Raw genomic sequence first — 26807 nt, 5'->3', positions numbered from 1 at the left:
AACACTTATTTAGAAAAGTAAAATCTGATCAGTGTCTTCACCTGAGGTCAGACAGGACATCCTTCTCCTTCTGCACTTTATGTAGTTTAGTCTGCAGGTTCATGATGGCTTTTTCAAAACAGAATATCTCTTGTTCAGGTTGATCATGTGTCTGTGTTTGAAAATAATATGATGAATTATACAGAAAAAGAATTGAACAGCATGAAATGAATGATTCTTGACTGAAATAAAAGTATGGACCTTATTAAGCTGAAGGTCAGACAGCTGTTGAAGACAGTCATCCATTGCATTTTCAGACACCTCATCTCCAGGAGAGCTGATATCCCTTTGGGCTACTCCTTGGTTTAAACTATCCAGATCACAGAGCAGAGGCTGAGTCACAGCCTGCTGGTGGGTTGAGAGAATATTAGAGTCCCCAGCTGAGTCATCTGTCAAGAGAGGAAATCATTTTAAAATAGTAGTCAACCGATATTGGTTTTTCAGGGCTGATAAGGATTATTAGCACTTAATGAGACCGATAAGTGATATTTGGAACCGATATGCATTTACAATGAAAATTAAAAAATCTTTCTGTCAATATTTAAAATTTGGAATATAAGAAACTCCAACTCAAAATTTTGTTTAAATGCTTTTAGCAAATAATTAATTAAAACAGAAACGTTTAACATCATATAATCCCTTACTTAATACATTATTTTTCTATCTGTCTGGCTGTTGCTACATAAATAAAATGTTGCATGACAATACTTGTACTCACCGACATTAAACCTGTGGTTGTGGGAGCTGTCTCCAGGTGAGCGGTGGACGCCATATGTGCAGGCAAACCTCTCCAAGGTTATCTTGGTTGCATTTTCAACCTCTTCCTGAAGCCTCTGGGTTTCCTTGGTCCGTCTATCAAGCTCCTCACTGTAAAAAAAAATCAAATCCATGGGTAGTATTATTCATCATGAAGCCATAACACTCTAAAACATCCTTTATTTAAACACATTTATGTACAACAAATTTTTAGGAAGGCATTTTTAAGGTCATAATTTTATGTGTCTGTGTGTTTATTTGCATGTGGGCAGTGTACAGAGCATACATACATGTGTACATTCATTCACGCTTATATATTTGTTTTATCACCTTGTTTTATCACTTTACTATTTTACAGTTACCTGTTTTTACTCTTGCTTCATTTATCTGCTTCTATTGTCTTGTGCAGCACTTTGTAACATCTGTTTTGAAAATGCTATATAAATGAATTTATTTAAATTTATTATTATTTAAATGTCACATAGAAAAACAAGAGGGACTTTTTTGCCTTAGGTAAAGTAGGCATTTTGATGTGGACTATTTCGTTAGTTTGGACTGATGTAGTTTGGTTTTATTGTTTAGTTTATGTTACATGTTTTGCGTCTGTCTTGTAACAACTTGGGACCTTGTTATGTTGTACCATAGGTGGTTTGCTCAGCAGATCCATTTTTGGATCAACAAAATAAATACTGAGCTAAAGATGTGTCCGCTTATGAGTTGAGCTGGAATATCAAATAAGCAAAACAGGTATCTTTTCGTTATTAAATGAGAAGAGTCTTGAGTTTTAGCTACCTTAACTCATCCAGTGTCAGACTGTTAAATCTCAGCCGAGGAGAGGCGTCGTTGGTCTCTGTAAAGACAGTGGCTCAAATAGTTTTACCGAACGATTCAAAAACAGTATGTAAACAAAATTGTCCGTTTAACATGTCAGCTAACAGAGATTTCCAGTAGTTTAGCTAACTGTAACTCACCTTTTAATGTCGGTGGAGATTCAAACTGTAAAACGTCGGCGCAATTATTGCTCAAAAACTCCGATAATGACATCTCTGTTCACATTAATAACTAGGCCGTTAATTATTAAACAGCTAAAGCTAACAACTAGCTAGAAAGTTGCCGTTAAACGTAAAGTTCCATTACCATGGAAACGGTATTCGCAGCTAATTCCTCGCTAGCGTTATGCTGTCGATAATTTGTTGTATTTTGGCGCTTAATTCTTAACCTAGTTAACATTTTTTAACTGTTTACGTTAGTTGGATATTTGATTAAGTAAAACTTAAATCGAAATGGTAGCTAAAGTATCGTTAGCGCCGACACTTTGAAATAAGCCGTCAACATCCGCTGTTTGCCCCCCCTCCACCCCAACTTTTTATGACGCAACCACGCAACGTGAATGCGTTTACACCGGTGCATGATGGTCATTGTCGTTTTCTATCAGGTCAACGGTTGTTTGTTTATTCAGGGCGGACCCTCTCTTTTCTGCAGGGACCGAGGATTTTGTTTTTAACATTTTCCGCCCATCATCGATAATCAAAATGGAAACATGAAGATCTGAGAGGTGTAATTAAGTTGCAGCGCTGTCATTATCCTGCACGTCGGCGGCTCCTGGGCAAGGTAAGACGACGGTTTGTTGATTTGCGCTAGCAGGCTAGCTAGGTTAGCTAATATTTGATCGATATTTGGGTTTGTGACCCCTTACATTTTCTGGCATTTGTGGATATTGCTTTTTTGCCCGAAGAAAGTATTTCAAGAGGCGAATATAGTAAACAGTCTATATCCATTAATTCAACTTCATCTGAAATGTGTAACACTAACCCCGTCAAGACTAACTGGGTGACCCGGTTTCTTCAGCAGACATTTACATTTAGCCCAAAGTATGTCAGCTTTGATTGAGGTTTTATTGTTTGTGCTTGAGTACATCTTATACTATTGTAGCAACTGTTTTATAGTCAGTGGTAGACGAAGTATTCAGATCCTTAACCTAAGTAAAAGTACTAATACCGCCCTGTGCTAATACTTTTTTTCAAGTAAAGTCCTGAAGTATCAACAGGAACATATATTTGAAGTATTAAAAGTAAAAGTACCCAATGCAGAAAAATATCATACAAACAAATAAAGCACGCCAAAATCTTGAGATTGTTGGAAAAAAATACAATAAAATAGAATTAAAAAAACAATTCAGAATTATTTATGAATTAAAAAAATCAGAATTATTTAAGAAAGAAAAAACAATTTCAAAATTATTATGAAAAGAAAAATTGAAAAACACCCCAAATCCCTCAAAGTTATGTTTTTAAAAACACAAATAAACTCTAACATATTACAAAAGAAAAAACAACAAAATAAAAAATAGGGAAAAAAAAAGAGAAAAAACATTACCGAAAATCTCAAAATTATTAAAGAAAATAATGAATACCCCCCTGCCTCAACTGAAATTTAATAAAATAAAATAAAATAAAATAAAAATACCTATGGTAATTTATTTCCTGTGATGACTGATTGATTAATCAACTAAGCTTTGCAGCTGTACTTGAATAATTGGTAACTTACTATATAACTAATCATCATATTTTGTAAACTCCTGTAATGTTTTTATGCAAAAAATCTTAAATTGTAAAGTAACCATATTAAGTGTTTAGATAAAGTAGTGCAGCAAGAAGTACAATAATTCCCTCTGAAATGTAGTAGGGTAAAACTATAGAGTCGCATGAAAAGAGGCCTGTAAATAAAAGTAGAAGTACTGAAAATTTGTACATAAGTACATGTACTTAGTTACATTCCTCCACTGAGCATAATCAAATACGATCAGGAATTTGTAGCTTTGGGCCGTGGAGAGACCCTCCAGTGATACCGGACACCCAGTAGGTGTGGTTTAGGAGACAACATTTATAAGCCCTCCTGTCCTCGCTCTAAAAAGGGGAACAGTTGTTGTGGATTTTCTTTTGCATCACAATGCAGAACCACTGAATTATGTTGTTTTCCAGGATGAGGGATCTTCAAGCTATTGACAGCTTGCTCCTGAAAGAGTTGAAGTCATGTTGTGCAAAAGAGCACAACTTTCTTCCCAGAGAGGCCGGCCTGAAGCTGATGGAGTTGGCTTCCACGGAGGTAACCCACTGACCCACTTTCATATTTTTGGCTGTCTGTGCACGCTTATGTGCCTCCTAAAACTATCTTCTATTCCGAGCAATGTCTATCTAACATACAGTGGTTTATGATGACAATGCCCTTTGCTCCTTGACCACTGAAATGGCAGCATTTGAAAATTGGATGAGCATTGACTTTTTGAAACTGAATGAAAATAAAACTGAGATACTCTTAGTTGGTCCCAAGGCTAAAAATAGATCTAATGTATTGCAAGCTCGTGCATCTGGCTCCTGACATTAAATCATAAGTGACTGCCTTGGCACTATTCTGGATTCAGATATAAGTTTTATTTCACACATAAAGAAAGTGATCAAAAAAGCTTTTTTTTCCACTTAAGAAACATTGTTAAGTTACGGTAGTTCTTATCCTATAAAGATGCTGAGAAACATATCCATCTTTTTTTTTGTCTTTTTTCCCCTTCTGAAACGGTCAATTGAAAAACTTTGACATTACAGTTATAACCACAACAAGAAAGTGGCAGCATATAACCTACATATTAGCTACACTCCACTCGCTGCTAGTATGTTTTAGAATGGATTTAAAGGTTCTTTATTTGTTTTTAACCCATTGAAATCTGGATTGTCATCAGTTTTTTGTGTTGCATTTAGACACCCTTCACAAGTAACTGACCCTTTGAAAACTGAGCAAACTGGTTGGATTATTGTAGAAAACATGGGTAAATAGGCAATGACTAACTTGGCAAGGAATACCACAAATTTCAAGAAATTAGTAAAAGGTGACAAGAAAATCAATTGCTTAAAAATAGTTTTAAAAAAGAGGGGAGAATTATTTTAAAAAATATGCAAAAGAAACAGGGAAAATTTCCTGGAAACTCTAATTATAATATAAATATAATATTTAAAATTATTTGAGAAAAAGTTATATCCAAAAATACACACAGGGTTAAAGCTCTTAATGGTTTGGGAGCAGCCTACACTGCAGACTCTCTGTCGTTCTGTAATCCTTCAAGAGCTCTCAAATCTTCTTATAAATCTTATATGCACAAGAAAAGAGGCAGCACAGCTTTTGTTAAGTATGCTCCAAAATTATGGACCACCCTTCCAGAAGCTAGAGAAACAGCCTCGGTCAAACAACAGCTGAAAACCTATTTATTTAGTCTGGCTTTTAATCTGTGTAATTCTTGTTGTTATTACTTGTTACTATTCTGAGTGGTCCCTGTACTTTTGACCTTAAGTTTTGTATTTTGTTAAACACAGACTGTCTTTTCATTGTATAATCTTGTTGTTTTTTTGCTTTTGTGTTGCACTTTTTGTGTGAAGCACTTTAAAACTGCATCCCTTGTGATAAAAGTGCTCTGAAAATACAGTTTATTATTGTTGTTTTCAGAATCACAGTGGAGTGTCTGCGAAATGCAGAGACACCAGAGTGGAGGAACTGTGGGGCCTGACCAGTTTCTTTGGCTACAGCACTCAGACGTTTGTTCAAGCCGTCAGTCTGCTTGATAGATTCCTCACCATTATGAAGGTAGGAATTTAGCAAAGCATCCAAGTGTCATATGTTGTTTCAAGTTTGATATCACGTTCCATCACCAGTATGAAGAAAGCAGAACCACCACAATGACCCTGTTTGACCTTGAATCATGGGGTGTTGACTCAGACTTCACACTGTTGTGTCCCTGCGTCAGGTGCAGCCCAAACACTTGCCCTGTATCGGAGTCGGCTGTCTTCACATCGCAGCCAAAATGGTCGAGGAAGAGAACAATGTCTCACCCACCCATGAACTCATTCGCATCAGCCAAAGCAAGTTCACTGTGTCAGACCTCTGCCGTATGGAGAAGATCATCTCAGAGAAGCTCAGCGTGCAGCCCGAAGCAGTGACAGCCTTAACCTTTCTACACCTCTACTACTCCGCCTTCACTTCCCTGTCTGCTGCAAGGTAAACATTTCATTTCTCTTTTTGTCGCTCACTCTTGTTAGTTCTGATGCGTTGCTTCAGTTTGCATGGAGTTGGTCAAACAGATTCTGCTTCATGAGCTTTGTACTGGCGGATCACATTAGGATTCCCTCTATATTTTAAGGGAGGAGATCCCAAGCATTGGGAGACTGGAAGCCCAGCTAAAAGCCTGCTTATGCCGGCTTGTTTTCTCTAAAGCGAAAGTAAGCATTGCTCTCAGGTGACAATTTCACAGCATAGCAGCATTCACTTTGACTTGTGGGGTTTATTAATATGTTTTTTCCCCTCCTTTACAGCCATCAGTGCTGGCGCTGTCCCTCATTGCTCAGGAGTTTGAAGGCCTCCAGTCCATCACCTTGTTGAAGATTGTACAGCAATTCCAAAGACACCTAAAGGTATAATAGTAGGCCAGCAGCAACCAACTATTTTCTCAATTTGTCAATATTTTTGCTCCATTAAGTGTCTACATATAGTGAAAACAACCATCACGAGTTGTTAGTCCTCAAATGTCTTATTTTCTTGGACATGCAGTTTGCTGTCCTAGAAGATTATGATAAAATAATAATTAAAAAAAGAAAAAAATCTTGACAATTTTGTATTTTTTTGTCCCAATTATGCTTACAAACCTACTTAAACTGTAAATTTAAGAATAAGATTTCTCTGTTTTTAAATAAAATTCTAAATTTGTTTTGCCTTTCCAGTAGGTAAACTGATCAAATAAACACACATAAAAATAAAAATACATAAATGCAAAAATATAAAACAACATGTAACCAAACAACAGATGCATATTACACACACTATAAATCACACCAGACACTACGAAAGGTGGATGCACTGCAAAAAAAAATCTATTACTATATTATCAAATTGTAGCAAATAAATGTTATATTTAGTGACTAATCGAGTTATTGTAGCAGCTCTAATATAATACTTCCATATGGCTCCTCATGGTGATGTTAAATTTATGTTGTCAATAGATAATCATCAAGACTTTTATGATTCTCTGGACTGGTGAGATTCTAAAATGTATCTTTAGTGTTACTATTTTAGCACCACGCTGTGTTTTAAGATGTATTGAGCAGCATTTATGTCCCTAATGTGGCTATCATGCTGAGGTTGTGTTTGCGTACTTTTTCAGTTCCATAATTTCTTGCATCTCTTGACTCGTGCTTCAATTGTGCAATGTGGCACGACGGTGTCAGTGCCTGATCACGTGCAGTTATGGCACGTATGTGGAAAAACACGTGTTGATGACAGCAAATTTTATTTTTGTCTGCAGCCTCTCAGATGTTTCCTGTTTGTCTTTATTCACAGATCAGTGACAGCGAGCTCCTCCACTGGAAGGAACTTGTGGCCAAATGCATGACTGAATACCGCTCGAGCGAATGTAACAAACCAGATAACAAAAAGCTCGTTTGGATCGTTTCCAGGAGAACAGCGCAGAATCTTCAGGCCAATCACTTCAGTGTGCCCGACCTGCCAACTATTCCTGAGGGGAGCTGGGACGAGAGTGAGAGGTTAATAATCCAAGTTTTTTTTTAAACTTCCCTCACGTTTATTTCAAACTATGCTGTGATGGTGAGATATTTACAAAAAAGGCATTCCTGAATGCCAACAGACTAATTTTTAAGTCCTCAAATTCATGACTGAGAAAGGTCACACCTTCCTAAAAGTAATTCACTAAACTGGTTCCATTTTAGAGTTGAACGAGAACCATGAATGGTAACAGTCTCGCCAACCTCAGCCTCAATTTGCAACAATTTAGTGAATCACTCTGACCTTATTAGTACCTTAGTTAATATCGCTTTTGTCTTTTTACCGAATCCCTCTTCTTGAGCTCTTCATAGAGGGAATTAAAGCTGTGGAATCCCACATACAGAGTGAGAAACACAAAATGACTAATAAAACTCACCAATAAATGCGAGGTCTTTCCCAAATCTAACTAGATTGAACTTTTTCACTGGACCAAAAATGTAATGTTTTATGTTACAGTAAATGTAAGGGCAAAATTACTCTTAACTCTATGTAAAAAGTGTTGATTCATTGTTCAAGTTTTGTTTTTTAAATTTTGTTTGTTTTGTTTTTTTCCTTCCAGTTTTTGTTTTTTGTAAAAGAAGTCTTAAATTAAACTTGAGCAGCATTAAAAGAAGTCTTAAAAAGTTTTAAATTAAATTTTCCTTAAGCTGAAGGAACCCTGACACAACGTTTTCCATCTGTTCGCTCATTGATTTGCTCGTTGTTTGAGCTCTCCTCTGAAGCTCCTCTGAGTATTAATCTCCTCCTCTCATCTCGTAGTGAGGACTCCTGTGAGGACATGAGCTGTGGAGAAGACAGCCCATTCGGCTCGCCAGGAAGTGACGGCGAAGGGTCCTTCTTTCCCTCCACCTTTCTCAACCGCAAAAAGTAACAAGTCCTTATTGTACGGTAGCGACAGATGTGTATTTTATCTCTGAGCTGTTTCTGATTTAAGGTGGTCGCCATGTTTCAGAGCAAACTTTCACTTTGTCATGCCAGCGTCGGTACGACAGGAGTCCGGTTTCTGTCATTAAGTGCCTGTGTTAATTCAGTTTACTGTCTGTTACTTTAATGTTAAAAAAACATATCGTATAAATGCAAATGTAAAATTGCAGTATCTTGGCAGCTCAATAGTAATGCATCTGAATGTCTTTTTCCAAGATGTTCTGTGTGTGTTCGTTTTTGTCCGAGCTCGGGACATTCCAGGAAAAGCAGTGAAGCACAACGGAGAACTTGTGTATGTCGGTCATGAGGTACTCTTACTGTTGAATACCAGCTAACACTAGCACATCCTCAATCTTTTTTTAAAACCTGTTTTTATACTCAAGACCATTTCCATAGATACAGTATACAGTATATGTTCACAATCCTAATGTGACTTATAGGACCTTGTAGTGTGGAAATATCCGACTGTATTATGCATGGATACATGGAAATATGTGATTATGAATGGACGTTTACCAAAATAAGCTTACTGTAAAGAAAATCTTTAAAAAAAAATGTATATAACTTGTAAAAAAAAAGGAGGAAAAAAATGTATTGTGTTGTGAATGCTACATAATGTGTGCTGTGTTTGGATATAATGTGGAATATGTTGGAAGGGTCAGAAAATCCCTCCAAATAAAAAAAGAAGTGATTTCTATCATTTAGATGTTTTTTTCTGTTTAAATCTGCCACTTTTTTCAGTTCTTTTAGTGTTCACACTCGTATTTAAACTGAATATTGTCTGATCGGCAATAAGCAGAGGAAAAGAGAGGTAGTATCATCGATACTGCACGTTTACCCATCGTGACCAACCTGAAACACTGACTTATTCCATTTGTGTGTTAAAGAGTCGTAAACTTAACAACTTTAACATTATCTGACTTTATGAAATTTCAAATTTTGTGTGACAAACACAAACCACAAACCACATCTGCAGTATTGTAATTAATGTGCAATATTTACCCCTGACATGTAGTGGAAGTATAAAGTAAGTAAAGTACAAATACCTCAAATATACTCAAGTAATGCTCAGAGAAAGGCGAAAATCAGAGGATTTGACTGCTCTGATCTTTCCCCTCCCTATCTCTCTTGTTTCATTCAATTCATTACTTTATGCTGAGAGCTGCGGAGAAGCCTGGTTCATTGTGTGTGTGTGCGTGTGCGTGCGTGTGTGTGTGTGCGAGTGTGTGTGAGGGGGTGGGGGAGGGAGGTGGCGATGCTGCTGCTGCTGGTGGAGGAGGAGGACGGGGCTTGTCTTTTAGCTGGCTGGATGTGTTGACACGCATCTCTGCTCCATCTCCATGATTAAACCGGCAGCCTGGAGAGGAGTCGCAGCGGCGCGTGAAACAGCAGTAGAAGAAGAAGAAGAAGAAGAAGAAGAAGAAGAAGGGGCAGAGGCAGTTTGGGGGAATGAGAGCAAACCGAGCCGACGCATCTTCAACATGCAGCCGACTACCACCAGCAGCCGTCCATTTTACACCATTATATGAGCCCATGAGCGCCAGTTTGTCTGTGTCTTGCAGACTGGCAGTGTGCAGATCCGGCGATGACAACATAGGCCAACGCCTCGCTGCAGCTTCATACAGGGAATGAAAACACTCCCAAGATGGTCCGCATCGCCAAGGCCCTGGGTTTGGTTATTCTGTGCGTCGCTGTGCTCATCCTGTCGCTCATCAGCTATGTGTCCCTGAGAAAAGACAGCCTCTTCTCCTCCTCTAAATATTACATGGGGGGCCCGAGGATTATGTTCCACGCGGGATTTCGGTGAGTGATAATTGTAATTAATATGTGATGCAGGTTATTATAAATGTAAACAGAGAGGAGTCAGGCCTTGTGTGTGTGTGTGTGTGCGTGCGCGCGCGCGCGTGTGTGTGTGCGCGCGATTCAACCTGGATGTGATGCGCGAGCCCCTTTCCCTCAATTTGGGCCAAATGCTTCCTGTCAGCCAAACAGTGAGCTGTCCGAGGTGCTGATGTTGCTGCCTGGGACGATGCATGACGTGACTTATAGTACAGAGAAGTACTTGTACTGTAAACGTTTGCATCATTTATCAGCAACATCACGTCCCTTTTTTGTGTGTGGTTCAAAAGTACATTTACTCAAGTACTGCAGTTATGTACAGTTTTGAAGTACTTCCTCCCTACATTTCAGGGTAATCTGCCAGTTATAGTTAGTTTAAATATTAATATTTTACACATATAAAATATATTGTTTGCTTACAGTAGTTGAAAATAGCTAGGCAGTATGAGTACATTTACGCCTACTGTACTGGATGACATCAGTTTTCTTTGGATGCGTTTCGCATTCAAACCTGAAAACTGGTTTGTTTCCTTTTGTAAAATAGGGAAAATGAAATGAAATGGCAATAAAAGTCACTGCAATTGCACATAAAAAGATTCCAGAAAACTATATTTAGAAATGTTATAATTATATATATGTTAAAAAATAAACAATATTTTAAAAATATATTATTATTATTATTATTAATTCTATTTTTTAAAATCACGTTCTTACAGTAATTTATTTGACATTCTAGCTTGATTTGTTAAACATTCAACTTTATTGAAAAAAACTGTACAAAATCAGACATCTTAGATTCCACATATTTTTTTAAACAAGCACAAGTGACAGACTAAAATTGAACATAAAGGAAATATTTTTTGTCTTTTGTATTCATTGTCTCTTTTCTTGTTTCCAATTTTAGCTGCATTGCATTAATTCTAATCTTAATTTCACTTTTGTTTTAATGTCTGTAAAGCACTCTGTAAACCTGTGTTTGAAATATGCTATAAAAAGTTTAGTAATATTATGATTAATACTGAAATTTTAAAAAACAACAAGATCAAAACAAGCAGACAGTACTTAAAATGTATATGCAAAAAAACCCTTTTTAAACAGGGGATGAAGTAATCTCATGTGTAGGATGTAATGGTATCTAGTGGTGAGGTTGCAGATTTTGAGGACGGTTTGAACTACGGTGGCCGACACGAAGACATAGAAAAAGCGAACCGCCTAGAGCCACTTAGGTTTGTCCATTCTGGGTTACTGTAGAAAAAACATGGCGGACTCTGGACCTTCTCCCTCTCCCAGCCGCTAAATTCATAAATCTAAACGGCTCATTCCACGGTAACGAAAACACAACAACACAACGTTTCAGGTGATTATAAACTGATGAAAATATAGTTATGAATATTATACACAATTTCTGTCTAATTATACACACTGAGCTTTTGAAAAAACATATGACGCAGTGCTAGCCTGCTAATCTAGTAGCCTAGCTAACGTTACAAAGCATCTAAAATTTGCTCCACAATGACAAACTATACCATTAAAATACTCTTACATTATTAATTAGTGATAGAAACAGAATAATTTATTCTTTAATAATATAAAAATATCAAAGGAACCATTCTGTATTATAGGTTGTTATATTTTAGATATTTTATGTATTCTGGCTAACGTTAGCTAATGATATGTATTTACATTTATTAGCCTACGTAACATTTTAAATGCATTATTTTTTGAAATGGTGTATTTTTACTGTGGTATTTACACTTAAACTTAAGTGAAAGATAAGAATAATTCTTCCACCACTGTCAGCTTATATAATATTATGCATTTATAGACAAAACTATACCCTAACGTCTATATAACCTTGTGAACATGAATTCCCCACCTACAAATGTATTAGAATAAATAATGGGCTTCACTCTCTGAAGCAAAGGTTGGCTGAGTTGTAGATTTTGGCTTTATTAATTTTGATAAATAGTTTATGAATTGGCCAATGTTAATTCTTTCTATACTGCAGCTATAAATGTTGGTAATTCATCACCCATAAACAAAGAGTTTTTAATCCATCTAATCTGCTGTTGTAAATGTCAGTAAATAGTCAATAAATGGATTTTGGAGCAAATCCAGTGCAGCTCCTTTCCGGATGTTATAAGAGGTCCAAATGGTCTGGACAGTCAGAAGAATTTCAGACAGCCTGGCAACCAAAATGTCAGACTAATGAATTAGAGTTGAATTAATTGGTTCAGATTATTAAAATGGGTTCAGGTTTACTCTAAAACTGTGTTCCAGAGTTAAACAGCTGTTGCATTTGAAAGGTTAAAAAGTATTTAATGTAACTATTTTTTAAAACACAAAGAATCCTAATTTGATGATCTCCAGAGTATGTGAACATGCCAAACATCAATGCTTCTTGGAAACTTCATGAAAAACTCACTCTCAGAACCAGGACAGATTTGTGTGGATGTCTTGTTTAAATACATTGAATCCCCTTTAAGACAAGACAAACAAAAGCAAATAATGAAGTTTTTCACAGTGTTGTCTCATATTTTTGTTATGATTGTTATTTACAGGTCTCAGTTTGCCATGAACTTCCTGGACCCGTCCTTCATCCCCTTAACAAATGCCCTGAACGAGGAGCTCCAAGGAAAACCGTCCAAATGGAAGTTCAACAAGACGGCATTTTATCAGCAGAGGTGAGAGTTTTTAATCAGCTATTTTATACTTATAGATTTCTCCCTCCTTTTGGATAGCTGTTGTCCTAAGGGATAAGGGCTTTTTCAGACTCCTTTTTTGGGGATTACTTTTATTTGGGTTACTTTGCAGTGTAGGCAGTTATTGTCAAAGCTGGAGCAGCAACTTTCTCTGCAGGGTCCACCATCATTAAATCAGGGATCCACCGAAGAGACGTGCACGAGAACAGACTTATGAGGAGGTACAGAAGTTTAGTCTTTGCTCACACCACTAGAATTACAATATGCTTAAAGGTTATTATGGATATTTTGCCCAGAGACACCAGCATTGAACTGCCTACCCTAGCGTTGATATTAATAACTAGGCTACAGTTTGTCAATAATCTTGATGTTTGTGCAATTTATTGGACAAAAAAAGGTGTTACTTTGGGTAACTATTTTCAGTACTTTTTCAAACCAAGCAATCGGTTAATGGAGAATTAGCAGATTAATCCACAATAAACATCTTCTATAACAATGGTGCCCAATTCCTACATTTACTTGAATAAAAGATCTAGTATTTCTTTAAGTGCTGCCTGTCAGAGTGTTTTTGTTTCTCTTTTCAGGAAAGATATCTTCAGCTACATAGACATTCCCACCAACTTCTCCCTCACAAAGAACAGCGTGCGTGTTGGCCAGCTGATGCACTTTGATTACTCCAGCCACAAGTACGTCTTCTCCATCAGCAACAACTTAAAATCCCTGCTTCCCGACACCTCTCCCATCCACAACAAGCATTACAGCATGTGCGCCGTGGTGGGCAACAGCGGCATCTTGACAGGAAGCCAATGCGGCCCAGAGATCGACCAGGCCGACTTTGTCTTCCGCTGCAACTTTGCCCCCACGGAGGTCTACTCCAAGGACGTAGGCAAGAAGACCAACCTGACCACCTTCAACCCCAGCATCCTGGAGAGGTACTACAATAACCTGCTGACCATCCAAGACAGGAATAACTTCTTCCTCAACCTGAAGAAACTGGAGGGAGCCATCCTGTGGATCCCGGCCTTCTTCCTTCATACCTCAGCCACAGTAACCAGGACCCTGGTGGACTTCTTTGTGGAGCACAAGGGACAGCTGAAGGTCGAACTGGCCTGGCCGGGAAACATCATGCACGATGTCAACAAGTAAGTCTGGAGATCGGTGGTTCACATTTTGTCATGTGATAAGAAGTTTACTGGAAAGTGGTGATTCTGTAACATGGGTGTTAACATTCAACTTTTAAAACGAACACACACGGTGAATTTAACCCACTTACATCTTCAGGCCAAGGCCAACAAGATTGGTTTTGGTTTTAGATCTTTATTTCACGTATACTAACTAAGGTACAGGGCAGGTACAAGGTACAAGGTAAATTTATTATGTTCTTAATTAAAAATTGTCTTTAAATAAAATGGAATAAAATAAGATGCATAAAATGGAAATTCTAAAGTGTGGTAGAAGTACCTCAGATTTGCACTTTAATGCAGTACTTGAGTAAATGGCTACTTGAAACAGCAATGTGTGAGATGTAGTGGAAATTGAGCCAGCTGTGAGGACTCCAGCTTGCCACCAGCTGAAACTTCTCAGGTAGAATTGCTTCCAACAGTGTTCAGGAGGTTTTTGCCAGGAGCTGAATTATCTGCCGAAGACCTGGTGACTTAAACAGGTAAAAATACTAAATAAAGCATCCTCACGTTAAAAAAAAGTGTTTTTCCAATGCTCATTGCAGGGAGGCTGAACTGAAGTGGCCGTCGCAAAATGCACATGGTCCTACCTAGAGTTAGTGACTGTCCATTATCTTTTATTTTAGAAACATGACAGTTCAGCATAGTGGACTCCACGGACGAGAACCTGCTACATATGTAGATATAAAAAGCTAATTCTGTGGTATCAAAAATATGACAATTCTCATTTACAGGTGATTTTTCATAAAAGAAAATATACCTATTATTGTAGCGAGGTATGGTAGGAGCCAATTGCAGCACAACAGAACAGGTGAGTACTGTAGCTGGTAATGACCTTTATTTAATCTTTTGGCAGGTTGAATGGAACAAAGGTGAGTACAATCAGGTTGCAGGTAAGTTATCAGTTCTGGGGTGGAGCAGAGTTCATAGAGAGACTGGGATGAGCTCACGTTCTCAGGTGATAGTTCAAAGTTCAGGTGGGGAAATTGTGAACGTGGAGCACTCAGAAGGCTGTTAGGTTTACCGGGGCAGAGACGAGGAGAGGTGTTCAGAGGTGAGCCGTGTCAAAACCAAGAAAACAGTGAATGGAGTGAAGCTGCTTAAAAACTGGCTTGACTGGAGATGGGAGCACCAGGTGGAGCTGATGAGGCTGATGAGGGGGAGTGGCCGGGTGGAGTAAATGGACAAAATCCCACAGCAGCAGGAGAGAGGCAGAGCAGACTGTGACATCTATTATATTATTTTCCATTTCTGCTGGTATATCCCCTTAAATCCTACACACTGGACCTGTAATTACATTTCACTTCTGCATACAGCCATAGGGGAAGTGAGATTATGGTGAGCTAGGATGATAAAGGATTAATGCTAGTATTCTGCTCTGAGAGGTATTTGAATTTAATTCCTGATTATGGATGACTGACTCGCAGTGATGGATGAATTACCTGAAAGCCATACTCTGTAAAAGTACAGATATCTTTCCAGAAAATAACTTTGGCAGAACTCAAAAATACCTATTAGAATATAACTTGAGTAAAAGTCTTAAAGTATCTGATATTTACTGTACTTTAGTATCAAAAGTAATTTCATATTAAATGTACTTAAGAATAGAGAGTAAATGTAAAGTAAAAACTATCATTGAAAAAGCAAGTGGTCAGAATTTTAAGAATTAGGAAGTTTATTTATTCACAACATATGCCAACTTAAAAAATGAGCCTATAATACACTTGAAGAAAAATAAAGTCTTTTTTTTTTTTTTTTTTTACAACTTGAAGGATTTTATAAACAATAAATAAATCCAGTTTTTCCTTCCCTCCCATTCCTTCATTCATCCGTCCTTCCCCTCTTCCCTTTCTCACTTCCTTCCCCATTATAGAGAAAGTAAATAAATGCATAAAGGAAATATACTGGAGTCAAAGTATACATTTTATTTAGAAAATATAGTGGAGTAAAAGTAAGAGTTGATAGAAATATGAAAACTCAAGCAAAGAACTCCCAAAAAATACTTAAGTACTGTAACATAGTATTATCATTTTGTTACATTACCCCCTGCTGACTCGTCTTTTCTCTCTCACAGATACTGGAAGACTAAAAACCTCTCCCCCAAACGTCTCAGCACTGGGATCCTCATGTACACGCTGGCTTCCGCCATGTGCGACGAGATCCACCTCTACGGCTTCTGGCCCTTCGGCTGGGACCCCAACACGGGCAAGGATCTGCCTTACCACTACTACGACAAGAAAGGGACCAAATTCACCACCAAGTGGCAGGAGACCCACCAGCTGCCCAGCGAGTTCAAGCTGCTCTACAAGCTGCACAGGGAGGGCGTGATCAAACTCAGCCTGACGCACTGCTCTTAGAAACTCGATGGACGGATTTTAAGAGGTGACTCCAGAGACACGGAAACATCCGCTCAGCTCAAACTTCTGTTGTGATCCACACTGCATGATAAGTGTTAAGTCAATTTACGACACCCTCATTCGACAAACACACACTCACATCACGCTGTAATTCCACATGAAGATGTCACAGACTTTTCACAGCGTTGTTACTCATTTATTTGGTATATTGTCGTCTTCAGCACTACACTGGTAGGACTTTTTACGCTGCTCAGTTGCTTCCATTACTCTCCTTTGCATGGCTGCTGGCCGTGGCTAAACAGCTCGAACAGCTAACTGGAGTCCGCAGAGGGATTTCAACACAAGTAGTCAAATCTTCCAGTTCTGCTGAACACAGTGCTGATTGATTAATCGCCTTTTGCAACAGTATACTGATTCTGTACACTGAAATCACTGCCTAATCTCAGGGAAGGAGTTAGATCAGTGTTTTTTGTAATCAGATTCAATGCCTCAAGAGAGGTGCAGTTCCTGTTTTCAGGCCTTTTTTTCCCCCGTGAGGTGTCAGACAATCTGCACTGCTCTGGAAGACGGTATTTGTTTACAAGACTGTACTTGTGTGTCTTTTATCCTCTGTAGACAGTGTGACTGTCCACTTCAAATTTTGTTGAGATTCTTCAAATTTTTGGAATAATAATTGACATTCCAACAATAAGCCATAAATTCACGGACAGATTATAGTGTGTTGGCACTAAAGTGCTGAATTTTAGAAAGTGGTGTCAGCCTACATTAGGTTCTGAATGAACCGGCTCCAGAAATCAAAACTGATGATGAACAAAGAGACATCTCAACTAATAAAACCAGAGGGTACCAGACTATCTTATGACCTTAAATCGTGGCGCTAGCGTGGCGAAAAACATCAGGAAATACAACATTTTGGACAGTTTCTTCAATACCAAGAGCTAATTCTGAGGTTTACCACAATTTCAATGATAAAACGCATACTTAAGAAGAAAAAACACTATTTATTATAGAGCTTTTGACTAGGGGGAAGTTATTTAGTCGTCATGTAACCATATCAATTCCGATATTTTTGACATAAAATAGAGAAATGAATGAATGTTCTATGCATCTCGTAGAAAGAGCATGATCCATTTAAATGACATTGCATGTGAGGCACTAACAAATCTTTTAGGCTAGTTTTATACAACCTTTTTGAAGATTGTTTTGAGGGTAAAAATTTAGTTTTTTGCTATTGTTTGTACTCCTGATGGTGTTTTCCTTAAGAATATCACCAGTGTCTTTGTATGAGAGACGTTTGAAGGCTTGAAAAAAAGAACCTAATATATTCCACATGGGACCAAACCTCTACAGATCAACTTAAAAAGTGAACAAGCTTTATTTTTTGTAACTGTAGATAATCTTGGGTTCTTAAAAACAGTGCACCGTGTCTTGCCAGACTGACGCAGACTGGGGGATATGGTGGGTTGAGAGCTGGCCACATGACTCGCCTCATGACTCTGCAACATGTGCTCCTTGTTGCAAACTCTGGCTTAGGCTGAGGTTTAATACACAAAGCAATGCAGCCATTCACACATACTGGATAGTGGTATGTGCTTTTGTGCTCATTCAGATTTGGCGTGGTAGGCATTTTATCGCCACAGAGTCCAACACAAAACGTTTTTTGTCTCGTCTCCTTTAGGCAAGATGAACATTTTTTTGTGTCCCGTCTCCAAATCACAGTGCAGTCACCACCATGACAACACATATCTGATGGAAACGTTTGAATTCAGCTGAATTTTATGCCATTTAATTGATGTCATAGATGTGTACATTTAAGGATAATTTCTGTCGTCCCTCCATTAGGAATGTTTTGTTGGTACACCAAAGACCATGTGTTCAGAGTAGAAATCTTAGCTTGATACAGATTGTTTTTAGAAGCTACATGACTTAACTAACTAAGTTTTATTGCATAAGAAATTGAGTATCTCTTTTTTGGTGTTGAAATTGATGTTGAATATCACTTTTGTGGCAGAAAAATCATTTAAAAGTTTTGTTTTGCTTTTGGTTTCAGCCAGTGTGGTGGAATTTACTTGTGACTCCATGAATGTTCATGTGTAGATCAGTTTGTTTGAAAAATCCACTGACATGAATGCAGGACTTTTTTTTTAAGATTTTCTTTTAAAGGGTAACTTATTTTGATTTATTTTTCCATCTAGGTCCCATTTTTTCAATTGTATTATGTCTAAGTGACTAATGGGAACAACAGTTTTTGAAATTGGCAGCTGCTAAACAGGCTGACATGTAAACACATGCTGCATTTTAGGGTGTCTGCAGGTCATTAAAAAGACCTAAAATGTCTTAAATTTAATTTTATGAACAGAATGATTAAATTGTCTTAAACTGGAATTTTTTTTATTCTTAACTGCCACAGACATTTTATCCAATTAATTTATCCATCTTTTAATTTATTTTTGTCAAAATGAGTCAAGCTCTTTTGTGTGAAAGTCCACATTTCTGTTACAAATCTTTAAACTTTAAACTTTAAACTACTACCAAACCCAAAACTGTCTTTTTATTTTATACTTGGCAAAAATGTAGAGTAACCTAACTCACTCTAATAACAATATTTCTAAGTAAAACCTGCCGCTACCCAGGATCATTTATATATTACACACAACACTTATCTCACTTTCAGTGCTTTAAAAAAATTGATTTGTCCAAAAATCAGTCTTAAATTTGGTCAAATCTTATTTTGAAAAGGTCTTACAAAAAGCATTAAAGTGTCTGATACCTGTAGTTAGCCTGCATATGTGCACCATCCATTTACATCCACTAAAAGTGCTTGTTTTATCCTCTGACAAGCTCGGCTTGTTATTTTATGTATTTGACAACAATATGGAAATGCCTTTTTGTTAAAGAGTAAGATATCAGAAACAACCTCGAAATAAATATCACCAAACCAATCAGACTAAATAGCAATTTTATCATCGTAAAACACACTTCATTCAAAGTCGACAGAAACAAAATAAAACTTACGAAAGCCTTCTTGCTTCAGCTCGCCGCTGTACCAACAATCACCAACTCTGGTTTGGTTGAAACAAACCCTTAATTCACCCAGGTAGATGTGGAAATATGCTGGCTCTATAGACGCATCCCTGTTTATTTAAATGGAGTCTGGTGAGTTTGGTTATGGCGATTTTGGGGCTGTTTCTGGTTAAATAAAAGGATCTTAGGTCTGTATTTGTAGGGATTCTTTCCATAATGTTTTCAGATACTTAGAATAAACTGTCAGTGGCAAAATCAAACACTTGTAGTGGACATACATTAGTGGTATATAATTTACTTAAGTGATAAATTCCTAAAATTGTTGTTCCCATTTTTCATTTTGCAACAAAAACATGGGAAAATAGGATCCAGGCTAAAAAATATCAATGTTACCCTTTTAATCAAAATCAATATGTAGAATGTGTATAAACAATAATGATGCTAACAAAGTATGTGACGATTGTGATTCTGATCAGAATAACAGTACAGCTTTTCATGCATTACATTTAAATGACCAGACAGTGGCATATACATTACCTAAACATAAAATGTCTTTTATTCCAAACACAGCACTGTATAGGATTCGTTCCAACAGCCCTTTAACATTCTTGTACTTGTGTTCAATCTGCATGGCAACTTTGTTCCATAATGCATAGAAAAGCTTGGCTGCTTATGTACATGTCGTATAAAAGTCATAAATCATGTTAAGTGACTTTGCTATCTTGGTTGTTCTAACAAAACGATCATCCATATAAGAAATGTAACCATGTCTTAAATGTTTTTTGATTATACTCCATGATAAATATACGTTATGTGCCTGCATACTCCTTCCATCAATGCCTCAATGTGTCAAATAAAAACAGTATTTTTCTCTGATATGAACCATTGAAGACGATGATTGACTGTTTTTTGCTGAATCACAACCACTTGGTGTCTTTAAAACATCCCATTTTTTTTATATCATTACCTACTGTATATTTACTTACTATATACAGTTTTAAAGTCTTGTACTCCCCCATCTCCTCTTTCTCACTTGGTAAAATGCACAGGGTGTGAATAAATATCATAACAGACAGCATATGAATAAGAGAGGAATTCACACTGTATTAATATCACCCAGCAGGCACTCCAGAAAACCAGCCCAACTGCAGAAAAAATGTTGGTATTGTTCATTTTTGCAAACCATGAACACAATACATTGTACTTTATTATGTAGCAGGTAAGTTAAAACTTTAAGTTTCAGTTTTGGTGGCACTATCCCAGCAAGAAATATAGCAGTGTTCCTGTAAAAACAATCATTTTATGTAGCACTATGCAAGCAAGAAAAGCTGCAAGAAACAGTGCAATGTCTTTATAAAAAATTTTTTGTTTGGTTTTGGTCTGGAACAATAGCCCGCAGACTGGCCTCCCGATGACAAAGTCAGCACATAAACGTCACTTTGTAAGCACTGATATGATATGTATAAAAACTACAAATGGTTTGCAGAAACGTACATTGCCAACATCATCTTTTGGCGCAGGATTTTAAAAACATGGTGTTATTGGGAGGAAACATGAGCAGAGTGGCTGCTAGTTAAATCAACAGGCACACCGCCTCCTGACGGGAGCCTCCTCCACCTCACTGCTGGAGACGGGGCTGCCGTTGAGTTCAGCGCTCTGGCCTAAATGAGTGCTCCGCTCCATCCTCTTCATCACCAGTTCCAGCAGGGTGACCACCGCCTGGTCCACATCGACGCCCGTCACTGCGCTCGTCTCAAAGTAGGGGATGCTGGCGAGGACAGAGAGAGGAGTTTAGTTATATTTAATGACCATATTGTTTGTGTTTCTGATAAATTGATGTTTCTTTTGGACCCTTAAAAGAGCAGAACATACTTGTAAACCTCATCACAGTTTGCAAATGAATATTAGTCCTGCGTAGTTCACTCAAAAAGTTTTTTTTTATTTGTAGCCCAAAGAGGTGCAACAATTCAGTTTTAGGCTTGGAGAAAAAGAAAACAGCAACATATTAAGTCTTTTACTTATTCGCTTAATCTCTGACCCACAACATTTATCTTTTGACCCCTTGGTAGGACCCTGACCCACAGTTTGGAAACTGCTGTGCTGAGTCAAAAAGGAAGGTGGAGGGAGGTGATCAGTTGAGGGCTGAAAACGGCTCACTAGCACCATCCTGTGCTGGACTGGTGAGGGAAGCATCTTAGCAAACCTACTGTATATCAGCTTGATGATTAAAATGTGAACTCTTCAATCATCATCAATCAGACTATGACTTTCTCGAGTAAAATTACAAAGTAACACATCTGAAAATGTTTACAGTAAATTGTTTAACATTTCAGAAGAAAAAAAGTCTCAAAAATCACGACAACACGTTACTAACACAATGTGAATCAACATTGAAACAGTGGAAAATGACCAAGCCCGACATAGAGGTGGTTAACAGAATATATTGTGAGTATATATATATATATATATATATATATACATACACACATACATGCATATATACACATACATGCATATATACACATATGTAAATATAATATCTAAACAACATAAGCATAAGACTGAAAACTGTGATCTCACATACACACAAAAGGCTGCAACTGATGATTATTTTGACTTTTTTGATATATCATAAATAAACATGATTTGATTTTGACTAATTAATGGATTACTCATTTGGTCCAAAAAAATGCCAGAAACACACATAATCATACATGTTAGCATGTACACATTATTTTACAAATTTCCCCATTTTACACACTTTCACACACTAGTGCTAATTGTCTTTTACTGTATTTCTTACAGTTATAATTTTACACACATGCATTCTCAGCATATTATTATACATATTTTATCTTTTAAAATATTTGAATTTGTACATATTGTGCTTTACATTTCTATTTTTATATACTTGTGCTGGTACTTATTTCTACTTGCACAATTCTCTATGCTGGCATCAGAGCGACTGTAACGAACCACAATTTCCCCCCGGGAATCAATAAAGTATTTCTGATTCTGATCCTGAAATTTAATAGCTTAGCAGCGTGAATGAACCCACTTGCCATTACTTGCCTATGGTTGGCATTATCAGTAATTATATAATTTGAATTATTTTATTTCAATACCATTTTATTTTTCCACTGGGACTGGTGTGAAAGTATCAATGTGCGCCCGTAGTCGGGCCCCTGCAGACTGTTAGGGTGTGGCCCCTCAGCTCAGCCCCTGCAAACTTGGGCGGTGCACCCCAATTATTGTTGCCAGTCTGCTGTATGCGGTCCCCATGTTAAGTCGTCTGTCTAATGAGCTCTCTGTAACTGCTTAAAACATATTGTTTTGTTGCTGTAAAATATAAATGTTTTTCATGTAACAACGTTGATGTCGGGTGTTTTGTTGTTTCACCACGCTGTGACTTTGCTAGCTTAGATGTAACGTTAGCCTCAGAGGAAAGCTTCGATGTAACCATGGTAACCAACTGTTAGCTGAATGATTTCTTTCTGTATTTTAGCGTTAATGGGAGCTTTTATGATGACAGAGGATGCTGAGATCTAATGCAATTCTGTGTCATCAGGTACATTTATTTTTTTGTTCATAAAGCATTGTGTCGTTAAAGTGCTGCCCGTGAATAAACGGCTAATGAAGCCAAAGAGAGAAGGTCTGTGCCCGCTTAATCACACAATGCAAGAGAGAGTACCCAAGCCACGGCAATAGCTTTTGCAATATATCATTATAAGACATTAAACTCCATCAAAATTGGAATTATTAAAATGTCTGAAACTGTTAAAGGTATAAATCACTATATAGGTAACAGCATTTGTAAACAATACTGATCCAATCTTTGAAACTGGACTATTTTCAATTTTGATTCAGTTGAGAAACCAAATTTTTCATGAGTAACTCAAACTGCTACATAATGAGTGTGGATGTACCTTTTCAAAAAAAAAGTGAAAAAAGTCATACAGAATTTGATGGCAGGAAATGAAGAAGCTGTAGTATCCTCCGTCAGGAGAAACTTGACTGATATTCATCTCCACTTTACTTCACACAGCCTCACACACACTGCCTTTAACATGCTGTGTTGTAACAAACAATAGCACTTTATGCCAAAGCCTCACCCGTATCTGTCTGCCAGATCTCTGGCCTGTCTTGCGTGAACATCCCTCGCATCCCGCAGGTCTGCTTTGGTACCAACCAGCACGATGTCTGGACTATCACAGTACGCGTTGGCCTGGAGCTGACCTGAACCAACACAGAGGAAGTCATTTAAATCAATGTTATAAAAATAATGAAATGCATGAGAAAAGTTTCTAACCTCTCTTAACTTTCATTATTAGTGGCAACAAGAGAGCAAAACAAAAGAGTATTGATCTGAAGCAGAGCAGTGCTGCTGCTGAGATGACACATACTCATCCAGTTCCTGACGTTGAGGAAACTTTGCTGATTAGTCAAGTCGAACATCAGCAGGAAGCCCATGGCGTCTCTGAAGAAAGCCGTTGTGAGGCTGCGAAACCTGAAAACAGATTTGTTGTACTGTATAAAGCTGCCAAAATGGTCCACAATTTGGACCAGAATGAAATATCTCAGCATCGGTTGCAGAGACTGGCAAAACATTTTTTTACAGACATTCATGGTTCCCAGAGGGTGAACCCAACTGACTTTGGCAACCCCTTGACTTTTCTTTTCGCACCCTAGTATGGTTGAGATTTGTGGCTTTGGGTAAAATGTTTCAGCAACTGTTGGATAGATTGCCATGAAATTTGGTTCAAATATTCACATTTCCCCCAGGATAAACTAAACTTTGGTTATCTATTGGAGGGTACCTTCTGTATTTTTTAACTTGGACAATATTTTTAATTTCTGTGTGTCTAAGTGAATAATAGGAACAACAGTTTTATCAATTGGTCCAGTATGAAGCAGACTGCTACAGACTGCAATGCAACCACTCAGGACATTTGTCACCATCAATGTATGTCCACTAAAAGTGCTTGTTTTTGCCACTGCAGATTGTTTTTCTATGCATTATGAAAAGGATCCATAGAGATAGACCTTTTTGTTAAATGGTAAGATCCACCAGACTCAATTTAATTAAACAGCAATATTTTCATCATAAAACATATTTCATTACAAGTCACCAGAAACAAAATTACACTCACAACAGTTCCTTGGTTTGTTTATCTAAGTTATAACAATCACCAGCTCTGGTCTGGTTGAAATAAACCCTGAATTCACCAAGTTAGATGTGAAAATATGCTGACTCTATACACACTAAAATTGGCTGATTATTTTAATGAAGTCTGGTGGGTTTGGCCATGATGATTTTGGGGCTTTTTCTGGTTAAAAAAATAGATCTTACTCTTTAAAAAAGGTTTCCCTCTGTCGGTATCCCTGGCATAGTGTTGTCAGACACAAATAACTATCTGAGCCTGTAGGTGGCAAAAACAAGTACTTTTAGAGGACATAATTTGATGATGTGAACATGCCATCGCTCAATACTTGACTGTTTAATATTGTAAAAATTGTTGTTCCCACATGTCACTTAAACACAAAAACATGGGCAAATACGTTCCAGGTTGGAAAATACAGAAATTACCCATTTACTTTTCCTCTTGTATCCTCATCAGATTGAATTTTTCATTTGGTCTATATTTAGTTTATGACCAATACCACCAAAATTAATGACATTCCTATTAAAGTCCAGCCTCACAGAGCTAAAAGAATAGCTGCAGACTCTTTGTCTTGCTTTTGTGATTATGGCATTTTGAAATTCTTATGGTGGTATTATTTTAGGATAATGTGTCAATGTGGTTAGTAGGTTACTTGATAACATCCCTTTCATTCTCAGTGTTGCCAGGTGTGAATTTGTTGGTAATAGTGAGTAAAAACAGGAGTCATATATATATAAAATATACAGTAAAAATCTGGGTTGGATTTACCTCTCCTGTCCTGCTGTGTCCCAAAGTTGAAGGTGGATTTTGAAGTTCCTGTCAGTCATGCCATCAGCACCTTTCCCTGTGTACATCTGAACAAAAACACAAAGCATGATCATCCATCTACTTCTGATGTGAGCAGCATACATTTTAAGTGCAAGAAGCCCCCTCTCCAAAAGGCACCAGGCATCACTCACCACTCTCTTTTCCCTGAAGTCGATGCCCACTGTGGTTGTGAACTTGCGGTTGAACTTGTTGTCGGTGTACCTGTAGAGGAAGGTGGTCTTTCCCACCCCCGAGTCCCCGAGTGCCAGCAGCTTGATCAGATAGTCATAGTCCCAGTCAGCCATTGTGCAGCTGAGTGCTCAACCTGCCACAGAGTTCAACTCACAGTACAATGCTGCGCTGGTTTTAAGGATCAGAAACCATAAGAGTTTAAAGAAAAGCTTACAGGGTGAGTAAACTGGAAAAGAAAAGTGGAACAGTTCCAGCTAGGCTGCAGTTTTTAGTCTGAGGGTGCAGGAACATCACACAGGCTTAGCAGGACGTCATAACTCCCCGCTCATTAGGCTCTGATCAGAGAAGGACTAGCACATGACTGGAGCTGGCTTCCACATGAGCAGTCAAATGTCTCGCCTGAGTTTTCTCACACTTCACAGAGAGAAAAACACAGCCTGTTTGACGGACAAAACTCCTCTTATTTCTTTAAAGGACAGTTCAACGCTGTATGACGCCACCAAAGTCACTGCAATGCTTCAGTTAAAGGCAGCGTGGAAAATCAGATTTGGTTATGTCAGACATCATTTGGCACAAACAAGCTGAAGAATAAAGTTTTTTTTCCTCAGTATGTTGAAAATTTTAAACTGTATGAGTACATTCAGGACCTTTTCATGGTCAGTCCAGCACCATAGCAGTGATAAGACACGGGATACTCACATGAAATTTGCTCTAAGTACACGACTAACGGTATTCTTTGCAATCAGCTGAGTGATCAAGCCTCTAATAAGCAGCAGTCTCTTATCTGACAAAACAATATCAAACTGTATTTGGGTGATTTCCTCTAATTCCCATCGACAGAAACAGTTTCATAGCTTCCTTAAAATGACCAAAAAAAAAGTAAAATACCTTACCAGTCTATCTGCAGGAAGTGCCAACGCCCATTCAGATGTCGCTTAGCTCGTTTGATTGAATAAAATAGTCACTATAAAGATGCGATGACACATCCTGAACCTTTCCCCCCTTCTCACATGTGATCCAGGGAGGAGTTTCACACCAGCAAGAACCAAGCAGGTCTGTGCTCACAGACCTTGTGTTTTCTGGTATTTCTCATGAGGGGAGAAAAAAATAGGCTGGATACGGACAAATAATGTGAGCCTCTAGGGATTTCAGTGGAAATCGTCCAACCAGGGAGCGAGGCCCCACTTCTAGAAGCTTAGAGGAATAATCCTGCTTCTCTAAACAATG

At 37.8% G+C, this 26807-nt stretch overlaps 4 protein-coding genes across 13 annotated transcripts in view; 2 read left to right on the top strand and 2 right to left on the bottom strand.

Moving 5' to 3' along the window:
* Window positions 1-2137, bottom strand: part of LOC121944952 (coiled-coil domain-containing protein 158-like) — a 32701-nt gene extending 30564 nt beyond the window's left edge. For 8 of the 9 annotated variants that reach the window (XR_015776384.1, XM_042488923.2, XM_042488921.2 and 5 more), the window contains exons 1-5: window positions 1767-2137; window positions 1588-1645; window positions 758-906; window positions 241-428; window positions 42-151 (exon numbers count right to left, since the gene is read on the bottom strand). Coding sequence is in view for 7 of the 9 variants with exons in the window: in XM_042488923.2 (XP_042344857.2) it covers window positions 42-151; window positions 241-428; window positions 758-906; window positions 1588-1645; window positions 1767-1839 (578 nt within the window). In the remaining 2 variants the exon portion in view is untranslated. Of the gene's footprint in view, window positions 1-41; window positions 154-240; window positions 429-757; window positions 907-1587; window positions 1646-1766 lie in introns of those variants that run through there. The other variant, XM_088076503.1, reaches the window with a different exon arrangement.
* A 115-nt stretch (window positions 2138-2252) lies between these two features.
* LOC121944341 (cyclin-G2-like) lies at window positions 2253-9016 on the top strand. Of its 2 annotated transcripts, XM_042488099.2 has the most exons (8): window positions 2253-2406; window positions 3777-3900; window positions 5287-5424; window positions 5585-5835; window positions 5978-6056; window positions 6150-6248; window positions 7171-7373; window positions 8152-9016. In XM_042488099.2, exons 2-8 carry the CDS (start codon window positions 3778-3780, stop codon window positions 8261-8263), a joined length of 1005 nt encoding a protein of 334 aa, XP_042344033.1. In that variant the 5' UTR covers window positions 2253-2406; window position 3777; the 3' UTR covers window positions 8264-9016. The 2 variants fall into 2 exon arrangements, with proteins under 2 accessions (XP_042344033.1, XP_042344031.1); XM_042488097.2 differs by lacking the exon at window positions 2253-2406 and having other exon boundaries at window positions 3745-3900.
* A 553-nt stretch (window positions 9017-9569) lies between these two features.
* On the top strand, window positions 9570-20309 carry LOC121943918 (alpha-N-acetylneuraminate alpha-2,8-sialyltransferase ST8SIA3-like). Its single transcript, XM_042487527.2, has 4 exons — window positions 9570-10119; window positions 12717-12839; window positions 13442-13999; window positions 16113-20309. Exons 1-4 carry the CDS (start codon window positions 9962-9964, stop codon window positions 16393-16395), a joined length of 1122 nt encoding a protein of 373 aa, XP_042343461.2. The 5' UTR covers window positions 9570-9961; the 3' UTR covers window positions 16396-20309.
* Window positions 19953-26788, bottom strand: LOC121944052 (ras-related protein Rab-27B-like). The gene is made up of 6 exons (XM_088076506.1): window positions 26474-26788; window positions 25541-25713; window positions 25350-25435; window positions 23823-23926; window positions 23532-23655; window positions 19953-21187 (listed from the first exon to the last, which is right to left on the bottom strand). The coding sequence occupies exons 2-6, from the start codon at window positions 25691-25693 to the stop codon at window positions 20998-21000; spliced, it is 657 nt and encodes a 218-aa protein (XP_087932632.1). The 5' UTR covers window positions 25694-25713; window positions 26474-26788; the 3' UTR covers window positions 19953-20997.
* Between the last annotated feature and the right edge of the window lie 19 nt (window positions 26789-26807).

This window comes from Plectropomus leopardus, chromosome 4, assembly GCF_026936395.1.
Source record: "Plectropomus leopardus strain MGB_pleo_1.0 chromosome 4, ASM2693639v1, whole genome shotgun sequence".
In the NCBI taxonomy this organism is placed as follows: domain Eukaryota; kingdom Metazoa; phylum Chordata; class Actinopteri; order Perciformes; family Serranidae; genus Plectropomus; species Plectropomus leopardus.
This window is presented reverse-complemented; position numbering and strand designations above follow the sequence as displayed.

Bases quoted from the DNA above. Each gene is read 5' to 3' on its own strand.
- LOC121943918 (XM_042487527.2), top strand. From the start codon at position 9,962: ATGGTCCGCATCGCCAAGGCCCTGGGTTTGGTTATTCTGTGCGTCGCT. The intron at 10,120-12,716 runs GTGAGTGATAAT...TGTTATTTACAG, and splicing joins ATGTTCCACGCGGGATTTCG to GTCTCAGTTTGCCATGAACT. The intron at 12,840-13,441 runs GTGAGAGTTTTT...TTCTCTTTTCAG, and splicing joins ACGGCATTTTATCAGCAGAG to GAAAGATATCTTCAGCTACA.
- LOC121944341 (XM_042488097.2), top strand. From the start codon at position 3,763: ATGTTGTTTTCCAGGATGAGGGATCTTCAAGCTATTGACAGCTTGCTC. The intron at 5,425-5,584 runs GTAGGAATTTAG...TCCCTGCGTCAG, and splicing joins GATTCCTCACCATTATGAAG to GTGCAGCCCAAACACTTGCC. The intron at 6,057-6,149 runs GTAAGCATTGCT...CCTCCTTTACAG, and splicing joins TTGTTTTCTCTAAAGCGAAA to CCATCAGTGCTGGCGCTGTC.
- LOC121944052 (XM_088076506.1), bottom strand. From the start codon at position 25,693: ATGGCTGACTGGGACTATGACTATCTGATCAAGCTGCTGGCACTCGGG. The intron at 23,927-25,349 runs GTAAATCCAACC...ATCTGTTTTCAG, and splicing joins GACACAGCAGGACAGGAGAG to GTTTCGCAGCCTCACAACGG. The intron at 21,188-23,531 runs GTGAGGCTTTGG...TGTCCTCGCCAG, and splicing joins GATCTGGCAGACAGATACGG to CATCCCCTACTTTGAGACGA.